The sequence below is a fragment of the Cyprinodon tularosa genome, unplaced genomic scaffold, assembly GCF_016077235.1.
Source record: "Cyprinodon tularosa strain WSP-4 unplaced genomic scaffold, ASM1607723v1 ctg136, whole genome shotgun sequence".
NCBI lineage: Eukaryota > Metazoa > Chordata > Actinopteri > Cyprinodontiformes > Cyprinodontidae > Cyprinodon > Cyprinodon tularosa.
The window spans coordinates 1,393,642-1,417,697 of record NW_024038178.1 but is presented as its reverse complement, the minus strand read 5'-3'; the positions used below and the strand labels follow the sequence as shown (position 1 = coordinate 1,417,697).

Sequence of the window (24,056 nt, the reverse complement as noted above, 5' to 3'; positions counted from 1 at the left end):
GTGAAATGCAATGTGTTTCAATTATGAGCAAAGATATACAGAGAGAGAGAGATAGAGTGAATACTCAAGTTTTACAGTATTGCAGTTAATTAACCTTGCTCAAAAGGATTTCTATAGAAGTCTTGCAGGTGTTCATACTTAATGGGAAGCTGGAATCCATTTTGGTGGAACCGTTATCTTGCGTTTTTTTATGCTGCTCTTCATATGCTCAGTTTTCATGTTTCATTTAGAAAAAAACAAAACAACGTTGATCAGAAATTATAATTCAAACTGAAAAATCTAAAATTTCTCATCAACCATTAACCTAAGTGTATCAATATAATGCTTTGTGTTTGTTTTCTTTTAGTTTATCCTACACATACTCAAGTGGTGATACTTAATGATGTGAAAACTACTGGTGATTCAGGTGGTTTGGGTTATTCAATTCAGTTTAGTTTATTTATAGAGCACCAATTCACAACACATGTCATTTTAAGGTACTTTGCACAGGCAAATAAATCAGATAATTAAAAGATTCTATAGAGGAAAACCAGCTAATTGCACAGAGTCTATCAATTACAGGACAGATTGATTTTTAAGGATAAATTATGTGCTTAATCTGTCAAAATCCAGCTTTTTCTTGCTTTTATTTAATTTATATACATTTTTATCAAGTATTTTTTTGTTAGAATGAGCAAGTTATTATATTTGTACTTTTAGTCAACACATAGTGATACTAAATTTTGCACGTGTCTGAAGAGAGGTGTGCGTTTGACAGTGATAGTTTGTTTCCATGTTTTTCACCCAGAGGGTAAAGTGGAGGTGACCAAAGAGGGGATGAAGCTGTGCACGATGGGACCAGGAAAAGTTTTCGGAGAGCTTGCCATCCTCTACAACTGCACCCGGACTGCTACAGTCAGGAGTGAGTACGGTGTTAGATTTCAGGTCATAACAACAAGACAAACATTGTGAAAAACTTCAGATCCTTCCTCTAGTTTTCTCTGTTTTCTGTTTTCCTTAATACAGTGGGAAGATCAGTAAGGAAATGAGATTGAATAGATACCCCTAATCAGGTTGGCCAAGTTCCTGTTATAAGACAAAAAACAAGAAAAAAAGATACAAAATTTAAAATGAAAATGATTCTGTTGTGTTTCTTTCCTCCTGGGCCAATACTAGCTGACAAGTCATTATTGGTTGAATTGAATGTTTGCCTGGATATCATTAAAAACATCTTTGCAGGGGGTTGACCTGACAGAATGCAGGCATCTTTCCTTTGTTAAATTATAACTTCAAAACGTTTCCAGCTTGTAGCATTAGATTTACACTGAATAATGAGAGGGCAGACGGTGGGGTTCCTGTGGTGTTAGTTATTCTGGGATTGGGTGGGTTTTCTTATTAATGAGGAGAAAATCCAGAGAAAACATTTCAGAATTTGAGAATGTTGCCAGCATTTCGCTGATTCTACTTTAACCAACATGTTTGAATAAAGCGACTGAATTACTATTGCTGGAATCAGCTTCTATACTAGTGTTTTTTTCCACTAACATGGAGCAGGAAGAGTCAGATATCCAGAGGGAGCTGAATATAAGTTCAGCAGAAGAAACAAGGCTGAACTCTATTTGACAGCACCATGTGTCTAAGCGTGCAGGTCCAACTTCCTGTCAGCTCTTCCTGGTGGAACGATCACTAAGCAGCTGTTGCCAGGCAACACCATCCGGTCCAGCCAACACGTTTTGGCACCTGTGCGTCTCTTGGCAACAGGGCTTGGTTCCACATGATTTGTTTGCATTTTCAGAAGCTTTCTGCTTGTTTTTCACATTAACACATTAAACCTTCCTCAATTAATCTGTGCTGTTTATAGGACAGAGAGCTAAATCCACTATTTTATTATTTTTTTTATGTCTAATAAATCTACTAGAACTTGAACAAATTTGTCTTCCATGCATGTTTGATCTTCCTAATATTATTCTGGGGTTTTCAATGTTTGTATCTTTTTATCCTTTTGTAAAATTAGTCTGAGCCTGGTTATCACAGGTTAAAAAGTGTGAATAGTAATGCTATACTATTCTCAGATCAACTGTCCTCAACTTAAGGTAGGTGCGCTGATTGGTGGAGCAGTTGCTAGCAATGTTGCCCTGCAGCAAGAAGTTCCGGGTTTGTAATTTTGGCCCGGCATCTTTCTGCATGGAGTTTGAATCTTCTTTCTATGCATCAATGTGATCAATCCTAGACTTAGCCTTCCTTGTACAGTTAAAAAAATATATGTATACATTAACATGGCTTTGGTGAACTGATCACTCTAAAAGAATGGGATAGAGAAGTTGCTTGGTCATTTGTCCATGTTAGTTGAGATTTAAATAGTTAATTTTTACATTTTTTTTTTTCTGATTAAAATAATGTTAACATTTTGGAACGGTCTAGTAAGATATAGCAGCTGCCACCATAATTCAGATCTAAAACACTTGGGGTTTAACCTTTTAAAGTCCCAGGGCCGTAAAAACCTGTGTAAACTTGATAGCACAAGCAAAGCTGATCTACTAACTGTCATGATTTTATCAAGAGCTCGGACCCACATGCAGAAAAAACAATTCAGAACTTGGAGAAGAGGATCTGGTTGCTGACTCACGTTTCCAGAGAAGTTGTTGAATATCTGACTCCAGTCTGTATGCTGTTGTTCCAGTGTTTGTGTGATTCGGTGGAGGGCAGAAGTTTACCCAGAATGCGGTTGTTTGTAGGTGAACGGAGAAGCTGACTGCCACTTAGATTTCCTGCGGTACTTGAACGGGCTGTGGTGTAGATGAATCCCTTGGGGAAACGACCTCTTGGGGAAAAGTGGATCCAAACCTCCTTTTTGTATCCCCAGCTCAGTTTGAATCTCAGTTGATCCTTCCAGGGAGAGAAGGTCCGAAAAATCCAGCTTGCAGGATGACTCCCTGCCAAAAGGCAAAGACAAAAACAACGTTAAGAATCAGGTTGACAAAACTCAGTTTGACTCAGCAAATCTCAGCTTGGCTAGAGTACCCAAAACTGGCAAACACTCTGGCGTCGAGGTAGTGGCAGTCAGCAGCTTAAGAACACTCTGTTAACGAAGTAACCATCAGCAGATGTGTGAGGAGGCGGACCAGAACCAGGCGCCTCCTGGTGGAGGAAGGGAGACAAACAGAAACAAACAGACAGGAGTCCTGACACTAACCTGCTTCTCCCAGTACCGTATCTGCTAAATTACCAAAATTTGCTGGCACAATCTCTTTACCACGTTTGCTCTCATGAATATTATAATCATTATGTGTCTATCAAGTTTGAAATACAGTTGCAAACTTTCATGGAAAAATATGCTTTGTCATATGGTGAGAAAGAGGCATGAGTAGAGTGACAGACAACACAATTATGTTTTTGTGCATTAACATGCTTTGACTGTCAGAAATGAAAATATTGGCTTCATTAACTGGCTGACTTTGATCCAACCAGAAATGCCATAACTCGACCTACTTGTCCCTACCAACAGTTAGATGTGAACAACATCTATAGCATTTATATTATACAATACAGCTTTGTTGCAGCAGTAGAGGGGTTCTGGATGGACAATATTGACAGACAAAAACAGTTTTTATCTAAAATGTAAAGTGTTTATATATTTATTTACAATTTTGATATAATTCCTGCTGTAACTTGGTCACTCTGTGAGCTAAAGACATGTTTTAGAGTCTCTATACTCCAATTAACAATTAATCGATTACTAAATTTGTTGACATTTCAATAATCGATTATTTCGATGAATTGTATCAGAGCAAGATAAAATACATAATATGGGTTAAATAGAGTAACTACAGCCTAGATGACTTATAGAGTGAAATTAATATTCTAAATGCCCAGTGTCAGTTCCTGTGCTCATGGAAATACTATACATTTATTTGGCGTTCCTTGATTATATTATTTTGCTTTGTTTCATGATACAGAGGGAATATTTAAAAGATAAGAGTAGGTTTTACCTCTGTTTACCTCTGAACAATTGTATATCTTCAAAAGAAAAAACAGGATAAATCCACATATAACAGACATATTTAGACCATATTTTGTTAAATAGGCACAGATTTACTTTCTGTCTTAGTCGCTGGGAATTTCAAATGCAAACCTTTTCAAAGTGGAAAAGAAGTCATAATTCCTCATTCATAAGAGCTGGTGATGCTCTAGTGTGTGTAGCACTTATAACATTTGTATAAATGTAGCAAGAAATGCTGATTTTCGCTTTAAACAAAATAGACCCTGATTTTCACGTCAAGCATAAAAAAACGAGCATGCATATTTTTGCATAGGACCAATGGCATCAGACCAATAGTGCCCTTACCTAAGTTGAAATCAAACCTACACCCTTGGTGACATAAGTAATGTAACAATGAAAGAATTGGATTCCATATTGAGCTCAGTTAAAATTCATCAATGAAAATTAAACATCCACTGCTTGACTGTAACTGATGGTACAACAGAAAACATGTTTCATGATACAAAAAAACCCCACAGTTGGTAAGGATTTATCTTTAGCAGACCTGATATCTACAGTGTTTTCACTGCTGTTGGGTGTCAGGTTGTGTGGAGCTTTGAAGAGGACCCAAATGCAGAGGCAAGGAGGCAGAGATTAGTTTTTGCTGATTTAATGTAGATCAAAGTAGTGATGGTGAGATGAACCATCCCCACAGTTCATGAAGCTTCATGTGAACATGTCACCACCTACTGGTAGAGTGCATAACTTCAGTTAGTAATGTAATCTGGGATTTCTTTGTAATTTTCTTTCTTGTTTGTTTTTTTCAGTTAAGTTCCTTTGAAATTTTTAATCATTGGTCTGTATGATAAAATCTTTTGTAAGTTTTTTTGTGTGTGCAAAATGTCTTAGAAGAGAAAAATCATATAAGGTACACTGTTTTACTGCTATTTTAGAGAAATAAGCTCAAGCAGAAAGTGAAAGTGCTTGTTTCTAATTTGGCTGTGTGTTTTTACCCAATCTATATTTGCACTAGGGCAAACCGATGGAAGTTCATGGCTTATAGCTGACGCCACTAACAAGGAGGCATCCTCCCAGAAAGCAATATTGCTTAACACCTATGTTAAAACTGTAATCAGTGGCTTGCTCAGATTTTGATCATTACATTGTTTAATCTAACCAAACTAGTCTTAACCAACTGGGTTGGCTGTTCTTCCAACTTATCTATTCTTAGAATCTATCCAAATTCTATACAACTGACCGCAACATAAAATCCCACATCTTGACTGAATACTGAGGCTGTTTAAAAGCCTGCCAAAGTTCCGGGTGAGCTGAACCACTTCCCAAAGCACGTGGTATGTTGGGCTTGCGAGGCTATGGACGTGATTTATTTTGGCTCCTCCCCCAAATAAAGCAAGCTTCGATACACGGCTCACGGAAACCCACCCTCCACTATTCGACACACGCTTCGAAGCCTCGGCTCATCTTATAACATCACTAGATCAAAGGCAACAGAAGGTAAATTTGAAAAACAAAACACAGCAAACCAAAAAACAGGACATGTCAGGAAAAACACACATGAAGAGCGAGGTATGAAGAGAAACCAGCAAACAGTAACTGAAGAGGAGGAGTATAACTGCCAAACAGAACAAAGACTAGGCTAATCAGCAGATTGGGAGCAGGTGTGGACAGAAGAATCTAGTAGGGAGCAAGGGGAAAGAAGACTGAAACAAGAGGGCAACAAAGGGTAAACAAGAAATACATAAGAACTCAAATACAATTAAAAAACAACTACTGTAGAATAACACCAACTAGAAATGAGACCAGTGAAAACTCAAATAGAAAACTTAAACGGAACCAAGAACATGAAAGAGGCAGGAACAAACCTGGTTGGTTTACATCATTAGAGAATCACACCAGGATTCCTTCATTGTGATATTTTTTTTTCTAATGTACTGCAATCCAGGAATTTTTTTTGCATTTAGTATTACTTTAATGGGTTAATTCAGACTACAATACCAAGACTCTCTCTGTCTAAATACCAACTATAATAAAGAGAACTAGAATAGTTCATGCCGTTTTAAGTATACTGTTATAATGACCCATATTATCCTAACTGGATTTTACTAATGTGTTTCTATGGTGACAATCAGATTGCCTAAATGCATTTTTTCCCTTGATTTGTTATGTTATTTTTGAGTGGAAGCGAACAGACTTAGCTTTGTACATTTTTAATGGGTTACAGCTTTTACATTTTTGATTAGAGAGATCGGGAGCTAAGTAAGACACTGCTGATTGACAGCCATCCAGAGAGCCAAACATTTACAGTCATCTGAGTGGCTTCAAAACCAGAAGCTAATAGAAGAACTAAAACACTACAGTCGAATGTTTCCTTTTTCAGCTTTCTATTTTTATTTATTTTTTTTTACATTCAAGTTAAATAGTGCTATATTTGAAAAATTCCATTTATGGCTCTCAGATAATAGCTTTATGTGTTCAGCCTGTATTATCAATTTGATATCACATTGACATAACATCAATATATCTACACACAGTTTATTTATAACCGGGCTGAGTCTCTCTCTCATCTTCACACTTGCTAAAATTTCAGTCAACTCAAAGACACAGTTTAAGCTTTACACACGAATGTTTTGGCTTCCGGACTTTCTCGCAGGATGAAAAACAACAACAAAACACTCTCATTTAACCTCAGAAACAGTTTTTCACTCCATGTCCTGCAGCTTGGAGGCCCTGCAGTGACAGAATCAGAAGACTATCCTCACTGTTAGAAATAAAATGTTGGTGTTCTGTCAGAACTGCAGTATATCTCCACACAAACATCTTTAAAGTACAGAAAGTTTCTTAGATTCTTCGTCTCCACAGTAACTGCCTCTAACTTTAGGTGGATGCCTTGTTACCATGGCAGCGAGGTCTGTCTGTGGACCTGTTATAGATTATGGGATATGATATGTTTGGATTACCTTTGTGCATTTGTGAGGACTTTCCTCAGTTATCCTAGAATTTTTTTGTCTTCGTTTTCAATGTTTTCATAAACTGTGTCTTTTTAAATACCATTTTCTCTTTTTATAGTTTCTTTTTGTTTATGGGCTTTTTCTTGTCATCTCTGTTTACAAGCATGATCTCCGTTTTTACATTTACCTCAATGACCATAATGTTTGGTCTCTAGTTTTTGAATTGATTCTTTTCTTTTCTCATGTAGTTTATAACTATGCTAGTATTTCATTGCTCCATTATCCTAATTTAAGTTACATTTTTTCTAATTATCATTCCTTTATTATTTGCTTGCCTCTGCTCTGCTTTTCCTTCTCTTTCTAATGTCTTCCCTCTATCTGATTCAGGCAGGGTTTTTTAGATTTCATTTCAGATTTTTCATAGTTGAAGGACTTTATACTGCAAAGTGAAATATCAAATATTCCTCTAAGGGATGAAGATTCCACTGTGTTACAGTCACAGTTATTTCTTGATCCCCTGTCCTCGGTTCTGTTTGTCTAGGGAAATGAACCTGCGTCACTGTGGATGCGTGGTGTCTCCACATAAAACGGAGGCCTCAGAGAGACCTGATCCTCTCTGTCACAGACAGGTGTTAGTGGATTTTATTGTAATTTCAGGCTCAATTTCTCTAGTTTGACTCAATTGTAAGGCGTCAAGACTTGTTTGGCTGTTTAGCTTCAGGCTGCAACTCCTCGTGTAGATCACAAAGCTGCAACATCTGAACCAACCAAAAATAATCTCTGCATCACTGTATCACTCTGTGAAACACAAAACTGTCATTACCAGAAAGAGGGAGAGAATGTGTAATAAAGTGATCTGAGTTTCATCGATAATTCTTTGATTTGCAAATAAAACCAGTTGTTTAATCTGTGCCTGAAACGTGTTTTTCTCTGACCAAGCTGCTCACTCGGGGATGAAACCAGCTTCCATTTTGCAGCATTTCTCCATCTGAGCTGGGGTTTCTTTTAGTGTCTGTGACTTTGATGGATCTCGGCAGATCTCAGATTGTAGATGTCACCAAGGGGTTAAAATTATCCTTACAGAGATAAGTACCCCTTAATGTTTATAGCAGTGTTAAATGAGGAATGTGAAACCAAGGTCCAGTGTTTGTTCATTAAATAACAAAGTCAGCTGCTGTTAAATGGACTAGAATTTGTTACTAAGCAACAACCTTAACTCAGTGAATCTAGCTCAGCTCATAATAAAGTTTCTTCTGTTGGTCAACCTGACTGCCTGATTACACCTGGTTTGGAGATTTGAACAGCTGACACATTCTCAGAGATGTGCATTGTTTCCATGACCACCTATGCATGTTTTGTGCACACACAGTGTGGCACTAATTCAGGTCTTATCTTTCAGATTGTCAGCATCTCTAGTGCAAATTATGGATGAATATAGAAGCCAACAATCACAAACACGTACATTGTCACAAATTCATACAATTACAAGAGGAAAAATCCACATCCAGTTATTTATCAGAAACCTTTAATAAATTCTGACTATTGAGAAACTAAAAGTCAGATGCTGTTTCATCTCGTTGTATTTTAGTAAAAGCTCTTTCAGCTCTCAAAGTTTCCCCTCTGACTGTTTTAGCACTAACTATGTTTCAGCTCTAACCCATGTGAAGCTGTGGGCCATTGACAGACAGTGCTTTCAGACCATCATGATGAGAACCGGCCTTATCAAACATTCTGAATATATGGACTTTCTAAAGAGGTGAGTGTCCAAGAAATATATGATCTCATCACCGTATGCACAGATACAGTCAGTAGCTAAAGTTCTGCTGGTCTGTACAAGCTGTTTTAGAAACATAAAATGTCATACCTTTCAGAAAGTATCCATGAACTTAAGGAAAAACCATAGACAGAAACTGAAGTGTGGCTTTTTGATTTACGATTTAATACTGATTAACGACTGAATTCTGCCTTTACAGTGTTCCAACCTTCAAGGGTCTTTCAGAGGAAACTCTCAGTAAAATGGCAGATGTCATGGAGGAGGTGAGTCCATCGTCACAATCATCATAATCTCTTCGTCCTTTGCTGTGAATCATTTAGTGAGACACTTTGCGTCTGTGTCCAGACTCACTATGATGATGGAGAGTACATCATCAGACAGGGCGCACGCGGCGACACCTTCTTCATCATCAGCAAAGGGAAGGTTAGTCTACCCTTCTCCTCCTCTGCCTCGATGCTATCAACATTATTATATATTCTAAGGAGACCTGATATACAAACATGCTCCTTGCCAGGTGAACGTGACTCAGGGGGATTTAGTTAATCAGGAGCCAATTCACCTGAGGGAGCTGGGCAGAGGGGACTGGTTTGGAGAGCGAGCGCTCCAAGGGTAAGACCAGGATCCCCCAAGACAACTAGCAACACTCAACCTTTTAGCTCCATTCAGCCATCCATCCTTCCATGTTATCCATTTGTTTTTCATTGATGCCTTCAATGTCCTGTACACCCGTCCATCCAACTATTTGATCATTTCTTACTCATAGAATTTACATTGAGCTACAGTACATGTTAGTTTTATGAATTGTATAAATAAACAATCTTTTTTTTTTTTACTTTCAAATTCTAAGACATACATGTTTGAGAAGAAATTGTGTTGAAAATGTAAAATGTTTATTCATCTGAAATAATCACAGATTATACATTCTTCTGTGCTCTGAATGAGGTTAATATGGTTGTTTGTTCTCAATAACTGTATGTGTGTTTTCAGGGAAGACGTGAGAACAGCCAACGTCATTGCTCTTGAGGCTGTTACCTGCCTGGTTATCGACAGAGAGTAAGTTCCCCATTGTTTCAGAAGAGTCTAACACTCCTGGACACAGCAAAATTAAATGTCTTCATTTTCTACCAGAACAACTACCTGTCTTTGAACCCCCGTGTGCACCAACGGCAACATTACAGCTTTAAATGTAAATTCCTTTTTTTCCCACAATGGGAAAGTTCACTGTCTGCATTTAGCCCATTCCCTAGGGGAGCAATGGTCTGTCACTCTGTGGCGCCGGGGGAGCAATCTGGGGTTAAGGGTCTTGCTCAGGGAGCCAGAGTGGCAGTCTGTGGGGCTTGAACTCAGAACCTCCGGGACCCAAACACAATGCTCTAACCACTAAGCCACAACTTCCCCCTTTAGGGTCACTGGTTCAAATCTCAGCTCAGTCATTGTATCCTTGGGCAAGACACATAACTCGCACTGATGAAGTGTTAAAGGTGTTCACATAGGAGCCCCTCTGTTATGCTGATCAAACTCAGCTATATGATCAATGTTAACTCGTGTTAACTTCTAACAATATACTGTATGTTAAATAAGTTCAACCCTGAAAAATAAACTATTAAAAGTGCTGCATTTTCAAGTGTAATTTGAACTTGATCAAGTCTGGACCAATACAGACACTTCAAAGTGTTGAATTTAATTCCCTAGGAGTTAAAAGAACATTTCTAGATTTGCTGCATAGAAATGAAACATCCACCAGCTTTGGGTTCAGTGTAATCATTCCACAGACCATGTTTAAAATATTAGATTTGAACTTTGGGAAAAGGCATGACAGGTTTGTTAGGTTGATGCTGCTCTCTGCTGGCTTTCTTAATAAACTGCATAACCTGTTATTTCATATTAGTATCTGTTCCTGTCTGTTTAGGAACAGATATTCTTGTTGCAAACATGAGGCTACATGTAAAGCTTCCAACAACTTATCAGAACATCTGCAGTTATCCACTGGCTTGCAACTGCAATTTCAATTCATTTGCAGTTCCTAACCTGCAGAGGTGTCAAATAAAAAAGTACAAATACTTTGCTACTGTACTTAAGTACACTTTTTAGGTATCTATACTTTACTCCATTACTTATTTTTCTTCCTACTTCTGACTTCTACTTATTACATTTTCACACGAGTATCTGTACTTTCTATTCCTTAAATTTTTAAAACAAATGTTACTCGTTACTCTTGGAAGCTCTGTCTACATCATTCTAATTGATTTACCTTAAGACTGCCTAGCCTTCTCAGAAACATTGCGTGGTTCAAAGCGGTCCCAGTCCAGTCTAGTTACTTAATAACATAGAGAGTAGTGTGTTTGTCTTTGCACAAACACCAACCCATTATCAGGACTAATCTCCAGTGACATCTGTATTTGGGACCACTTTTAACTTGTCACCATGGTCTGGTCAGACCAGGTGTTCCAGGAGAGACTAAAGCCTCATGCTGGTATTTATTGTAGTAAATGTATTAATGCTGGTATTTATTGTAGTAAATGTATCTAATGAGTCAATCCCTTTTGTTCCTTCAGCTCATTCAAGCATCTGATTGGTGGACTGGATGACGTCTCAAATAAAGTCTACGAGGATGCTGAAGTCAAGGCCAAGTAGGTTCCTCAGTCACAGGTCGACATCATCATAAGGGTTAGGGTAGGCTAAAAAAAAGTTACGCTTCTTATTTAAGTCTTCCAATTTTATCATATAACAATTATTTACGGCTCTATTCACTGCAGTTAAGTAAGAACTGACAAAACACAGCCGGTATGGAACTCAGGGGGTTGTTTTACTGTATATCTCCATACATAAAACTGAGGTAAATTGACTTTCTGTTCTAAAGGGTCAAGACAAAGTAGTTGCTATATGTCTAAGTTAGTTTTATAAAACACACCAGGTTTGAAGAAAGCCAAGATGAATGAGCAATAATGAAACCAAATATTTCTCATTGATCTGACTAAGCTGTTAAGATTTAATTAACCAAAAGTTCAACAGAAGCAAAAATCCAAAACATAAATCCACAAAAACTGAGAAACAGGAATACTCACAAGGGGGCAAAAAAATGACGACAAACCAGCAAAAAGTGACTGAACAGGAGAAGAATATATGGGAGACACTAACAAAGACCAGGCTAATTAGCAGATTGGGAGCAGGTGTGGGCAGAGGAGGCAAGAAGGGAGCTAGGGAAAAGGAGACTGACACAAGGGGGAAAACAAGAAATATCTAGGAAATTAAATACAATCAGAAATAGATAGAACACGAAAATGGAAATAAGACCAATGAAAACCCAGAGATAAAACATGAACAGAACCAAAACCATGACAGTAGTGTGAACCTATGAGCTCTGTGATGTTTCTTAGTAGTTACTTTATATATGGGGATGTTTCTAGCAGATCAGCTTCCATTTAGCATAGGAACTAGGACCAATCCTTCCATAATTAGGAATAATTTCAGAAAAAACAATATATAGCTTAATGCATACATTTGTTTTCATAAATAGTTGTATAAACAAATCAAATGGATATGAAATGCAACAAAATAAAAGAAAAAAAAAGAAAATCAGAAATTTATATAAAGATATATATATTTGAAATTCAACCTTGCAACCTCGCTGTTGCAATTGCAATTGCAATTGCAATTGCAATTGCATTCACAATTTTTTGTCCACTTACCACAAGGTCCCTTAGGGTAAGTGGACAGTTTTCCAAAGCATTATGTATAAAGTCATTCACATTTAAGCCCCGATAAAAAAAAAAAAGCATGACTCATTAGGAGACTTTTTTCCTGATCTAACTAAAGAAAGCATATTCCCGCAACTTGAAATTTAAATTTAGTTTAAATAAACTGTAATTGAATTATTTCTCTGTTCTTTTTAAAAATTTACTTTCTATAAATGTCACCTTAAAAGGTTCATATATAATAAATATTCATATTTTGGACATTTAAAATACAATTATTTTATTTTCATGTAAACATCAAATATGTCAATGATTGTCTTTGAAAAAGTTTCAATCTAATTTAGCCACAACTAGGTGGAGAAACGGAAACTTTTAGAGGCATTTGTGGGCAGTAGACATTCATCTAATCAGGATTTAGCTCATGCTGTAAACAAGCCGACATACAGTAACATTTGAGGGTCATTTGACTGCAAGTCATGTGACACCATGTAGCTTGATACTCTCATGTTTCCTCTTATGGTATAGATTTGATATGGCACACACACACACACACACACACACACACACACACACACACACACACACACACACACACACACACACACACACACACACACACACACACACACACACACACACACACACACATTCATAAACCAGATGCTAGCTGTCTGTCAGAGCTGTTGTCATGGTGGTAAACAAAAAACAGTGAAACCTGAGTGTGCATTTGTCCTTTAGTGCTGTGTATTCGTTAAACTTTGTTCTATTCAATAATCTGAGTTTTATTTATAAATTTAAGCTGGCTAAAGGAAACAGGAAGAGATTATGTTAATTCTTAATTGGCAGAATTATTTTGTAAGTTTTATAAATACCCGCTGACAGCAGAGGAAACTTTAGAAATCCCTATTTGTTCAATTTAAACTTTATGCATCCTTTTGAAGGAAGTTGTTTTTTTTTTTGTTATATAAAAAAAATATTATAAAAACACACCAACAATCTAAACTTTACAAGAAACCAAAAAACACAACACTTCAAAAAAACAAAACATTTTAAATTCTGTATCTTGTCTCCGGTCTCCCTTTATTTAACCTTTTTAAACATTATTATTTTTACTCTGCTGGTCTTTCTTATCATTGTGTACTTTTTATTTTTAATGAGCTCTTTATCTCTTTCTTACCGTCGCCTTATTTTAGACTATTTGAATACAGGCCAACAGTAGCCACTGTTTTCCAGAAACCTGATTCCACTTCTTCCTGGAATTAGTCTGGTCCTGCATGTAGAACTGAAGAGGCTTTGTTTGCCAGTCCCAATATAGAAATATGGGAAACATTATCAAAACATAAAGGTATGATGACAGTATCTTAAACTGTTTAGCCCACTCTTCTTCTGAGATTTCTGCACAATTCCCAACAGCTCTCAGTACCCTAGGTATACAGTATCAAGTAGAGATAATGGTTTACACTATTATACAAATAAATAGTAAAAAAAAAAAAAATTCATATATTGTAATTTCTTGATATATTTTTGTTAGATTAAGTCTCTCACAGTAGACATTCACCTACAAGGACTTTTTCAGACCCCTCCGTGATTTCTAACTTACAAAATAGCAAGGGTATAAGTATTCAAAAACTTCTTCTCCTAACCTTTAACTCAGTTTTTACTTTAAAATTGTTTGGTTTAAGTTTATGGACCAGTCAATATGCCCCATTTACTATGCTTAATAGTAGGAGATGTTTGTGCTAATATCCTGTCATACATGACCTTTTGCATTCCGGATAAACATATCTACTTTGCAGTTCGATCCTTTCCAATGACCCTCTTGTTTCCTTTTTGAGCTTTGACCTGGTATAAGTTCTTCATTTTATTTTATTTTATAACTTTCTGTTTTTTATTTTCCTGATTTCATTTTTATTTTATTTTATTGCGTTATTTCTTCATCTTAAACATTTTTATTCAGCATTTTAGATAGTACCTGCTCTTTTTAAAGTGGTTTGATTTTAAATTGGCTTGGTCTCTTGCAAAAAGCGTTCTTACGATAGGATCTGATCTTTAATCATCTGTACGAGTGATCTTGGAGAAAATGTCGGATTCACTATTTTCTTCCATTTCTAATCTTCCCTCAGGTAGGAACAATTTTTTACGAGTGCTTCAGACTTGATGTAAGAGTGTAACGCAAACAATCAGCTGTTATCCAAACCTAGTTTTTCTCTAAATGACCACAATTGTTGCTACTTAGAAGAAATTGTCCATTTTATGAGGTTACATCATATATTTCATCCAACTGCATTACAGTATAGACATTTTAATGATACGTTGTATGAGAGAGATGGAGCGTGAGATGAAGGGAAGACAGATGTGGTCTGGAGAGATACAGGACACGTGTTTGCATGTATTAAAAGGAGATTTTGCAGAATACTGTGTCGTGTTGGTATATATTTTTTGTAATTTCTCTGAACAATGCAGACTGATATAAAGCTACATTTGCTGGGGTGTCAACTTGACTAAAGATAAGCAAAAATCTTTCTTTCTTGTTTAATATACTCTGAATAAATAATTTATTGTAGGACTTTTTTAATTGGTCATTTTAGGTAAGGAAAGTCTGATTTAGGATCTTGTGAAAACCAAGCGACTTGATTTTGTGGCTTGCTTTACTTTAGATTATTTGACAATTTGTCTAACTTTGTTGGCTCACAGATGGTTCCTTTGAGGAGATATGGAAATATTAGGACAATAGTGTGCAGTAAATGGCTTGTAGATTCTTGCTTTAACTAGAGTTTAGTGACTATTAGTCCTTAGTAATGTGAGGTAGATAATATGTTGTATGTTGATGTGAAAGAACCTCTTTCCCATTAAGGGAATTGATAAACTCAATCCTAATGTTGATCCCTGGATACAGAACAGGTCAGAAAGCTTTGAGGAACTCTGATAGAAAATGAAACCTGGGAATCCTTTGCTTTTTTAGGTCTGGACAGTCTGTGCTCCTGTCTCCTGAAACTGAGCCAACCTCTTTAATAACTGACCTTCCTTTAGCAGCTCAACCTTAGAGCAATGTTTCCCACCTCCTAAAAATACCCATTAGCAGCAGCAACTCCCACTATTCAGGCTGTCCTCTCGATGCCAGCCTGCAGGAGTCAACCGCTGCAGAAAGGACTAACATCTCAGGGTCTAGGGTACAGTCATTGAAGCGTCCTCAGTTTAACTGTCCCACCTCGGCCTTCTTTCTTTCTTTTTGTGCGTCGGTCAGAAAAAAGTAAAGTGATTTGTTCGGAGGTGATGCTGTTCTCAGTTTTTCCTGGATTCTGACAGCAGTTTGTTCACTTCAGGACCAGCCTCTTCTCACTAGCCTTATGCACAAACCTCTGGAGGATCCGGCAAAATCACCGCCCGGCCGGTACCTCCACAGCAGAACTCTGCAGGTCCACCACTGCCATCAGTGCTGTCCACACAATGTAAACTGGACGTGGAGCTCATCCTTTGAGAAGGCTCTGTTACAGACGCTCTGCCGAACTTTCTCGTGAGGTTCTAAGATTTAGTGTCTTTATGCCTGTGACTAAAAACATATTTTTCTGCTGAAGACCAGTGAGAAAATAATCTGGATCCTGTACATTAGGTTTCAGTCCTTAATATATCCATCAACCGATTAAAGGCTGGTTCAGCCTCTCTGCACATGAAGAGCACTTTTTTTTTTTTTTATTCAATTTATTGAACACAACTTGAACATGAGAGAGTTGCTTCCCACCCCAGTGAGGCGGAAGCAGGAACGCCTCCCCAGCCTTCCTTCTCCTTCCTCTCACTCCTTCCCCATCACCTCCTTCTCCATCCAGACCTCCAAGAAATTTCCATTCTTCCATGTGGTTAAGTCCTGCAGGTAAGACAGCAGGGTCTTCCATTCACTGGACAGACTTTATCCAAACAAACTCTCCGTCAGGACGGTACTTTTGTTCAGGATTTGTCATGACGTGATTTTGTTTTTTTAACTTTCCAGATACGAAGCTGAGAATGCCTTCTTCTCCAGCCTAAAGCTTGATGACTTCAACATCATTGATACTCTGGGAGTGGGAGGATTTGGACGAGTTGAACTGGTATGTCTCAAGCTTTTGTCAGTGACTTTCTAATGCAGCTAACAGGAGCTTAAACCTAAAGTCTGATCTGGTGAGATATAAGTTTCTAGAAGCAAGAAAAATCTTCTCCACTATGACTGATGTTGAACAAGTTTCAGAAGGTTTCAGGAAAAAGAAACCACTTTAAAGTTTGACACCAGGTATTCAATTCCATTATATTTAAACAGAAACAATATAACATCACAACCCTGCATGTTGCACAGCTGAATGACACGAATCAGTGATTAAGAGGCTTCTGCAGCACTGGATGGCTGCTGAGGAGATCTTACAGTCATTTTAATCAGGTGTCTTTCAACAGAGAGATGCCAGAAATATGTAGGGCAGTAGTATTTGAGGACCAGGATTGAGAAGCTCTGAGTAACTGTGCTATGTTTCTAGTAAACCATTGCTTGTAACTAAAGAAAAGTCGTCATGTGCTTCAGAGATCATAGACCTGCAGTCCTGGACCAGAACAGGTGTAGGGATATTCAGTTAGAGGTAGACGGATGGAGGGGGGGAGCTTTTTGACGCATTGCAGCTCAAGGAGTTGGGTTTCCCTACTACAGGAGGCGGGGTTGGAGCTTACTGTTGGTATAAGGGAAAGCCCTGCGGGTTTAACCAAAAACAGATTGGATTCCAGGCTCGGGATCTCCTCCTGAGGTATTTTTAGTTGTTGTGAGTTTAAAACTGTGCTGTGAGAAAGAAGTTGACCTCTGGCTGTGGAGCGCCTGTCTGACCTCACCGGATCCCTAATGACATCATCTGTACTAAGAATATGACTGTTTTAGAGTTACAACATACAGCTTCTTTTACTGCCTTTACTGTAATGTAAACCTATATATTCCAGAACAACTTTTTTGGAGGATTTCCTGATATCACAGTGAAATATTTAAATAAATATTAAAGGTAAGCATTTAATGCTACTAATCAAAAAATTCCTTTATCTAATAAAAGAGGTAAGTTTCCAAACATGTCAGTAAAACCTTAGTTACTAAAGGTAGCTGCAGGTCAATCTGCTCCATGAGTGGAAACCCATCTTCAGTTCCCTGTTTTTCCATCACTGTTTGCAGAATAAGAGGGTCATGGGTTGGAACTGGAGCTCAGATAACCTGACATGGAGAATCCGTCCAGGAATAGAGGATTATGTCATGAACTATAAGAAGCACAGTGAGGTGTTTACAGCCTAAGCAGTCCTCATGTAGACCATACTATCACTAAAACATACTATTGGCACTTTAAACTTGTAAAACGACTGATGTTTCTAAAATAAGCACAGTTTAACAGTTTAATATAAAATAGATAATAAATAATAATACTAGATACAGCTCTAAGATTCTGACAGTGCAGAACCAGAACCTTAGAATAGCATAATTTCTATACATGCACAGATATTGTAAAGATCAGAAAATGCTATTTATTTATTTTTTTATTTCGAGCTGAAATGTAACAATTTGAGGGATTTTAAAGAGCAAGGAAAATATGACGGGAACAAAAAAAGAGGTAGGAAATATCTTTACAGCTAATCCAGTTGTTATAAAATTATTTAAAAAAAAATGTAATATCTGAGAGCTCAAGGTGAATGTTTCTGTTAAAGACCTGAATGTGTCTTGACTAAAATGACAAGGATATAAAAAAAGGTTAATTATAATTTAATAATTTGCTTCGTCAATAACAACCAAACGCAAAACACTTGGTTGCATTTTGTTTTTTATTATACTAACAAAATTAACAACTCAGTCGAAATTCCATGCAAAATGAAATATGAAGAAAATGTTTATCAGGTGAGAAAGCTTTAGAAAGCATAACCAACATCTAATTTATTTCCCATCATGTCACAAAAAATGCAATGTCATGTTAGCACCAAGTGCTGGATAGCAATGATACCACATTATGATGCCCGTAGGCATAGGTATACCTTTAGCAATCTGTTCTATAAACCTTATAACATTGAAGACTAAAGAAATTTTGTATTTCAGGTGCAACTGAAGAATGAGGAAGCTAAAACATTTGCAATGAAGATTCTGAAGAAACGTCATATTGTGGACACGAGGCAACAGGAGCACATCCGCGCAGAGAAACACATTATGACTGAGGCGCACTCAGACTTCATCGTCAGGTCAGAATATTCTGAGTCTTTATCTTTAATTTGCTAAGTTATGTAGTAAAACCATGTCCTGATAGAAGTAGATTCAACTTCAGAAAATTCAGGTTGGATTTATATCTTTCTTGTTTAATCTGCTTTAAAGGTACACTATGCAACCGGTGTTGATTTTCCAGCGAGGCTCCCTCCAGAGGGTGAAAGTAAAAGTGCACTGTCGTAAATATGCTCAGCTGTTCTCCTGGTTTCTCCGTCAAGCCAGGCGCGGTTGTTTTGAGCTTAGCAGCGAATGACTAATGCTGCGTTCACACTGGACGTAGCTGGCGCGACAGAAGCAGCGAGTTTACATGCAAAGTAAATGGTTGACGCGCGTCAAGGCGCAACAAAAGGTCCCGCGGCGCGTTTTGAGCACCAGGCGCAGCACGTCTGAGCAGCTGAAGCAGCGCATCGGGCGCGTTTAACGCAGGGAGAGAGACACAGCGCTGATGATCACTCCTCTTAAACAGTTTATTGACGCCTAAATTAACTTAAAATGCAGAAATCTGCCGGCAGAATATGCAGTTTGGATTATTTAGATGAAAAACACCTACCAGCTGCCGCGGTGAACCGCTGCTGATGATGGGATCCATACTGTCGGCGCCCCGCTGGTATGTGGCGGTCTGAGCGGCTCCGACAGAAAAAAATATGGAAGGCAGGATATTAATCTGAATGAACTGACTGCACTGATTACGTTTTCAGGTGTATTTTCTCACTTAAACACATATTAAAACTACTTTATATCCACTGATCACAGCAAATATAGCTGCAAGGCAGAGAAAGGATAGTGAAGCTCCGCCCAACGTGCGTCAGAGCCACTTTTGCACCGGGCAGCCAGAGCAGCAAAGCTGCTTCAGCCACGCGTCAGAACTAAACTGGTACAATCAGTAAAAATGAAGCAGCAGACGCGATTTTGCTGCTTTTGCTGCGTGAACGTAGCATAACTGCACAAAGATCGCCACTGTGCTAGCAACGAGAATGCTTTTAACTGGGTGGTGTAGCAGTTCTCGCCGTAAAGCAAGACTGACTCTCACGAGACTTCTGAGCCTGTGGGTGCGGGTCGGTGCTCCTGCAGTTGCAAGTGCAGTATTTCCCCCACAGACCACCAGGGCGGCCGAGAATACCTTTGTTCAACCTGAAATGACTCATTTAGTCATCCATAACGTTCTGGAACACATTAATTAACTGAAAAATGTTGCATAGTGTCCCTTTAAATGGACCAGATTGATTTCCCCTCTCTTGGCCATTTACAGTAGTACAGGTATGAATACATTCAAACCCTGCTCCACACTAAAGAACTACAAGACCGACTTTTTGAGGTAGTTTTGGTCAATCTACAAATGGCATCTGATGTTGATGCTGATCAGGAAGTGTATATATGGAAACCAGTAACAATGGGAGGATTATTTAGCTGATAGGGAGCAGGTGTAAACACAAGTAACTAGAAGGAGCTAAAGGAAAGGAGACTGGCACAAGGGGGCAACAGAGAGCAACTCAAAAAATACAACACTGTTTAAATATAACAAGAAATGTAAAAGAAAGCACCTACGCAGAATGACAAAAATCAAAATGTAACTACAGACTTAAAAAGAAACTAAAACAGAAGTCCACAAAGGGCAGGATCATGAGAAGTTAACTTGCGAAATGAATAATGTGAGCACAAATCACACCAAGCAAAAAGGATAAGCTTAGGATAAACTTTTGGTCCAGATCCAACATGAATACCTCATAACATCCCTGGTGTGAACAAACTCTTAAATCTAGTATTAGGTATTTTATCTGGAGGTCTCATTTATCAGAAGAGTTAAAAATGCATTCGCTGTAGTTTCTTTTTGTGACTGTTTATTCTTGTTTTTTCAGGTTATACCGGACGTTTAAAGACAGTAAATATCTATATATGTTGCTGGAGGCATGTCTAGGAGGAGAATTGTGGACCATTCTGAGAGACAGGTAACCAGCTAAAACTGTGACTACTTCATAAAAGCTTGCATGGTCATCCATCCATCCATCCATCCATCCATCCATCCATCCATCCATCCATCCATCCATCCACCCATCCATCCATCCATCCATCCATCCATCCATCCATCCATCCATCCATCCATCCATCCATCCATCCATCCATCCATCCATCCATCCATCCATTATCTGACACGCTTGTCCTGAATGGGGTCGCGAGGGGTGCTGGTGCCTATCTCCAGCAGTCAATGGGTGAGAGGCGGGGTACTGGACAGGTTGCCAGTCCATCGCAGGGCAGGTTGCATGGTCATACAAATTCAAATTCTAGAAATACTGCAGGAGCTCCAAATAAAAAAATATTGATAATCTAACCCTAACTAAATCAGTTCACTTTCGAACATTTTTTTATAAGAAGCCTTTAAAATTTTATTCGAATACAATTGTAAACAATAAAACATTTAAGTTGTTTTTAAAATGATGGTTTATGGATTTTCACTTAGTATGATTAATTACACAATGTATATAACTGTTGTTAAACAAGTGTTTCAATTAAATCAGTTTCCAAACAATTATTCTCTTGTTGAAGAACATTTAGTCTAAATACAAATTTACAGATGAAAAAAAACTTAAAAACACAGTCCTCATTTACTGCAATAAACATAATTCACATGAAACATTTCTTGTTTTATTTGTTCTTTGAATGTGGAAACTTCATTTGATTAACTCCAAACAGATATTTACCTACATCTCTATTCATTCCAGGGGTTCATTTGATGACTTGACCACAAGGTTCTACACAGGCTGCGTGGTTGAAGCATTTTCTTACCTGCATGCCAAAGGCATCATCTACAGAGACCTGAAACCTGAGAACCTGATCCTGGACAATCGAGGATATGCCAAACTGGTATGTCCACCATCATCTAGCAAACTCACGCAGGTTCCTTGTGACTTTTCGATCTGTGTCTATTATGCTTAATAGGTTCCAAACAATTTTGATGAATAAATCCTATATGTTGATAATCTTTAACTTTGTTTAAATTTACAACATTTTGATAGAAAGTGAAATTACCATTAAATTCCTGTGGAAAGACTCAAAGAGGGTATTAACACTTGCTGCATTTGAGCTGCTATACTGTAAAAAGACCAAATATAACTCCCTTGCCCTCCAGGAATTGGTTAAATAAGGACAGTTAAGCCACTTAATAAAGGCTTTAAATACTGCAGGCAGTTACGGCGCTTGGACCTGGAAGCAGAATACTTCCTTGTGCTACTGCAGTTAGCATTGGGACCTCCTGAAATCCAGTTTGTAAGTGTAAACCACTTTATACTGATTCTAATCCCTAGTTGTCCCTGGTAGCTATGCTGTTGCCCACATTCCTTAGCGTTACAGAGTTACAATAAAAATAAATATTTTCCTCACTGTAGGTGTGTGACGTTTTCAACTGTCCTTATCTTCATATGTGTTTGTGAAGTGAAGGAATAGGCACTAGGGACGGAAGGTAGGGCCTATACTTTGACGTATTTGGATTGAGCCGTACCTTTTGAGCTGGTCTTGGTCTGCTTCCAAACCAAACCTGGTGCCGCTCTGTTCTGGTCTACCTACAAACTCTATCAGACCCAAATAAAGCAAATAAACAAAGCAAAATTCTCTATGGCCTACTAGGTCATCATAGTAGTAAATATAGTATTGAAATCATATCTAATCTGCCATCTTTTACTGAGCAACACTGCTTAGTCTCAGCAGATCTCATTTGGATTGGAGGATTAATTCATAAACTGTCTCAAAGTCTTTATGATTTTGCACAATATTTAAACAGACGTGTTCAATGGAGGATTTTTGCTTCTGTGCTCTCATACCTGTCTGTCTAATGTAAGCAGCAATTGTCATATGCTTTGTTGCCAATTATTGTCAGTGAACCTGACCTAACAAAAAATTTAATAAACTCTGCTCTTTCTCTTGACCAAACAAGGGGACCAAAGGACTTTTCTTGTGTAAATACACCTTAAAAATGCAACCTGTTGATCTCTTTACAGGTGGATTTTGGTTTTGCAAAGAAGATCGGCGTCTGCAAGAAGACATGGACGTTCTGTGGCACGCCGGAGTACGTTGCTCCAGAGATCATCTTGAACAAAGGTCATGATGTCTCAGCAGATTACTGGTCTCTTGGGATCCTGATGTATGAGCTGCTTACTGGCAGGTGAGGATTCACACAGCTGATGGTGAAAAATAAATCAAGTTTTATAGTTTTGAGTAACACAGTTATTTGTTATTTTGCTTCTGCAGTCCCCCATTCTCAGGTCCGGATCCAATGAAAACATACAACATCATTTTGAGAGGCATTGACATGATTGAGTTCCCCGAGAAGATCACAAAAAATGCTTCAAACCTCATCAAGAAGCTCTGCAGGTTGGAGGCATTGTTTTCTATACCAGAAAATATGCTTTCTGCTTATGAGCAGCCCTTTGATAATGTCTTGGTTTTGTCTGCAGGGATAGTCCATCAGAGAGACTCGGAAATCTCAAAAATGGAGTTAAGGACATCCAGAAGCACAAGTGAGTAAACTACAGGATTTCCTCTTATCATCCTTTAGATCATCATACCATCAACTGTTTTTTCTTTGTTTAGGTGGTTCGAAGGGTTTAACTGGGAAGGGCTGAGAAAAGGAACACTGACTCCACCCATCGTACCTACGGTAGGTGGAAAGGAATGTCAAATTCCCCCTTAAGATCAAAACGTTGCAATTTGTTGTTTTTCTTCTTTTTTATTTTAAGTTACATTTTTGTTTTGTTTTGCAGGTGTCCTCTCCAATAGATACCAGTAACTTTGACAGTTTTCCAGAGGATGCAGACGAGCCGCCACCTGATGATAATTCAGGATGGGACTATGACTTTTAAAAAGTCTGCCTGTCTGAGACGGTTTTACAGATGAAGACCAACAAGGCAAAAAAGTTGACTGTGGAGCTTTATGTCTGAAATGAACTCATCATTCTTTAAAAGAGCCTGAGGTGTTGATGAAAGCAAAGGAAAATTATTCATTGGAAAGACTACAATGATGCATCAGGTCATTCAAACAGGGCTGAGCAATGAAGCAGCTCAAACTCCAGAGGGGGGCGGAGTTATACTCTGTGGCTTTACATGCTTGATTTTCCTTCTGGTTCTTGGAAGATGTTGGGAATATTGAATTATTGAGCCAAATGGAATACTGCTGCAGTTTTCTCAGAAGAACTTTCTCCGTCAGTACCATAGTGGTCTTTAATCCCAATTTGTTTTTCTAACAGTTTTTGTCCAAAAAAATTGCTGCAAGAAAATAATTGATCCAGTTGCAAATGTTGTTGTTGCTTTGAAGATAACCCTTCAGAAAGCTGCCAGAACATGGAATCCCCTGAAATATACACTATATTGCCAAAAGTATTTGCTCACCTGCCTTGACTCACATATGAGCTTAAGTGACATCCCGTTCCTAATCC

At 38.0% G+C, this 24,056-nt stretch overlaps 2 protein-coding genes across 3 annotated transcripts in view; both read left to right on the top strand.

Annotated features, from left to right (window-relative positions):
* The window catches only part of LOC119778625 (cGMP-dependent protein kinase 1-like), a 58,132-nt gene extending 46,783 nt beyond the window's left edge, over positions 1-11,349 (top strand). Inside the window, exons 3-9 of one of the 2 annotated variants that reach the window (XM_038277955.1) lie at positions 788-901; positions 8,578-8,683; positions 8,901-8,964; positions 9,047-9,124; positions 9,216-9,310; positions 9,689-9,754; positions 11,257-11,349. In XM_038277955.1, coding sequence (XP_038133883.1) covers positions 788-901; positions 8,578-8,683; positions 8,901-8,964; positions 9,047-9,124; positions 9,216-9,310; positions 9,689-9,754; positions 11,257-11,335 — 602 coding nt within the window. In that variant the 3' untranslated portion in view covers positions 11,336-11,349. Of the gene's footprint in view, positions 1-787; positions 902-8,577; positions 8,684-8,900; positions 8,965-9,046; positions 9,125-9,215; positions 9,315-9,688; positions 9,755-11,256 lie in introns of those variants that run through there. The other variant, XM_038277956.1, reaches the window with a different exon arrangement.
* Positions 11,350-15,456: 4,107 nt separating this feature from the next.
* On the top strand, positions 15,457-23,631 carry LOC119778624 (cGMP-dependent protein kinase 1-like). The gene is made up of 10 exons (XM_038277954.1): positions 15,457-16,264; positions 16,382-16,478; positions 18,473-18,612; positions 20,491-20,580; positions 21,352-21,493; positions 22,624-22,787; positions 22,874-22,996; positions 23,080-23,142; positions 23,216-23,282; positions 23,386-23,631. Exons 1-10 carry the CDS (start codon positions 16,116-16,118, stop codon positions 23,482-23,484), a joined length of 1,134 nt encoding a protein of 377 aa, XP_038133882.1. The 5' UTR covers positions 15,457-16,115; the 3' UTR covers positions 23,485-23,631.
* The last annotated feature ends 425 nt before the right edge of the window (positions 23,632-24,056 follow it).

Coding starts and splice junctions, on each gene's coding strand:
- LOC119778624 (XM_038277954.1), top strand. CDS start 16,116: ATGAGAGAGTTGCTTCCCACCCCAGTGAGGCGGAAGCAGGAACGCCTC. Junction 18,613..20,490: donor CACTCAGACTTCATCGTCAG/GTCAGAATATTC, acceptor TTGTTTTTTCAG/GTTATACCGGACGTTTAAAG. Junction 22,788..22,873: donor TATGAGCTGCTTACTGGCAG/GTGAGGATTCAC, acceptor TTGCTTCTGCAG/TCCCCCATTCTCAGGTCCGG.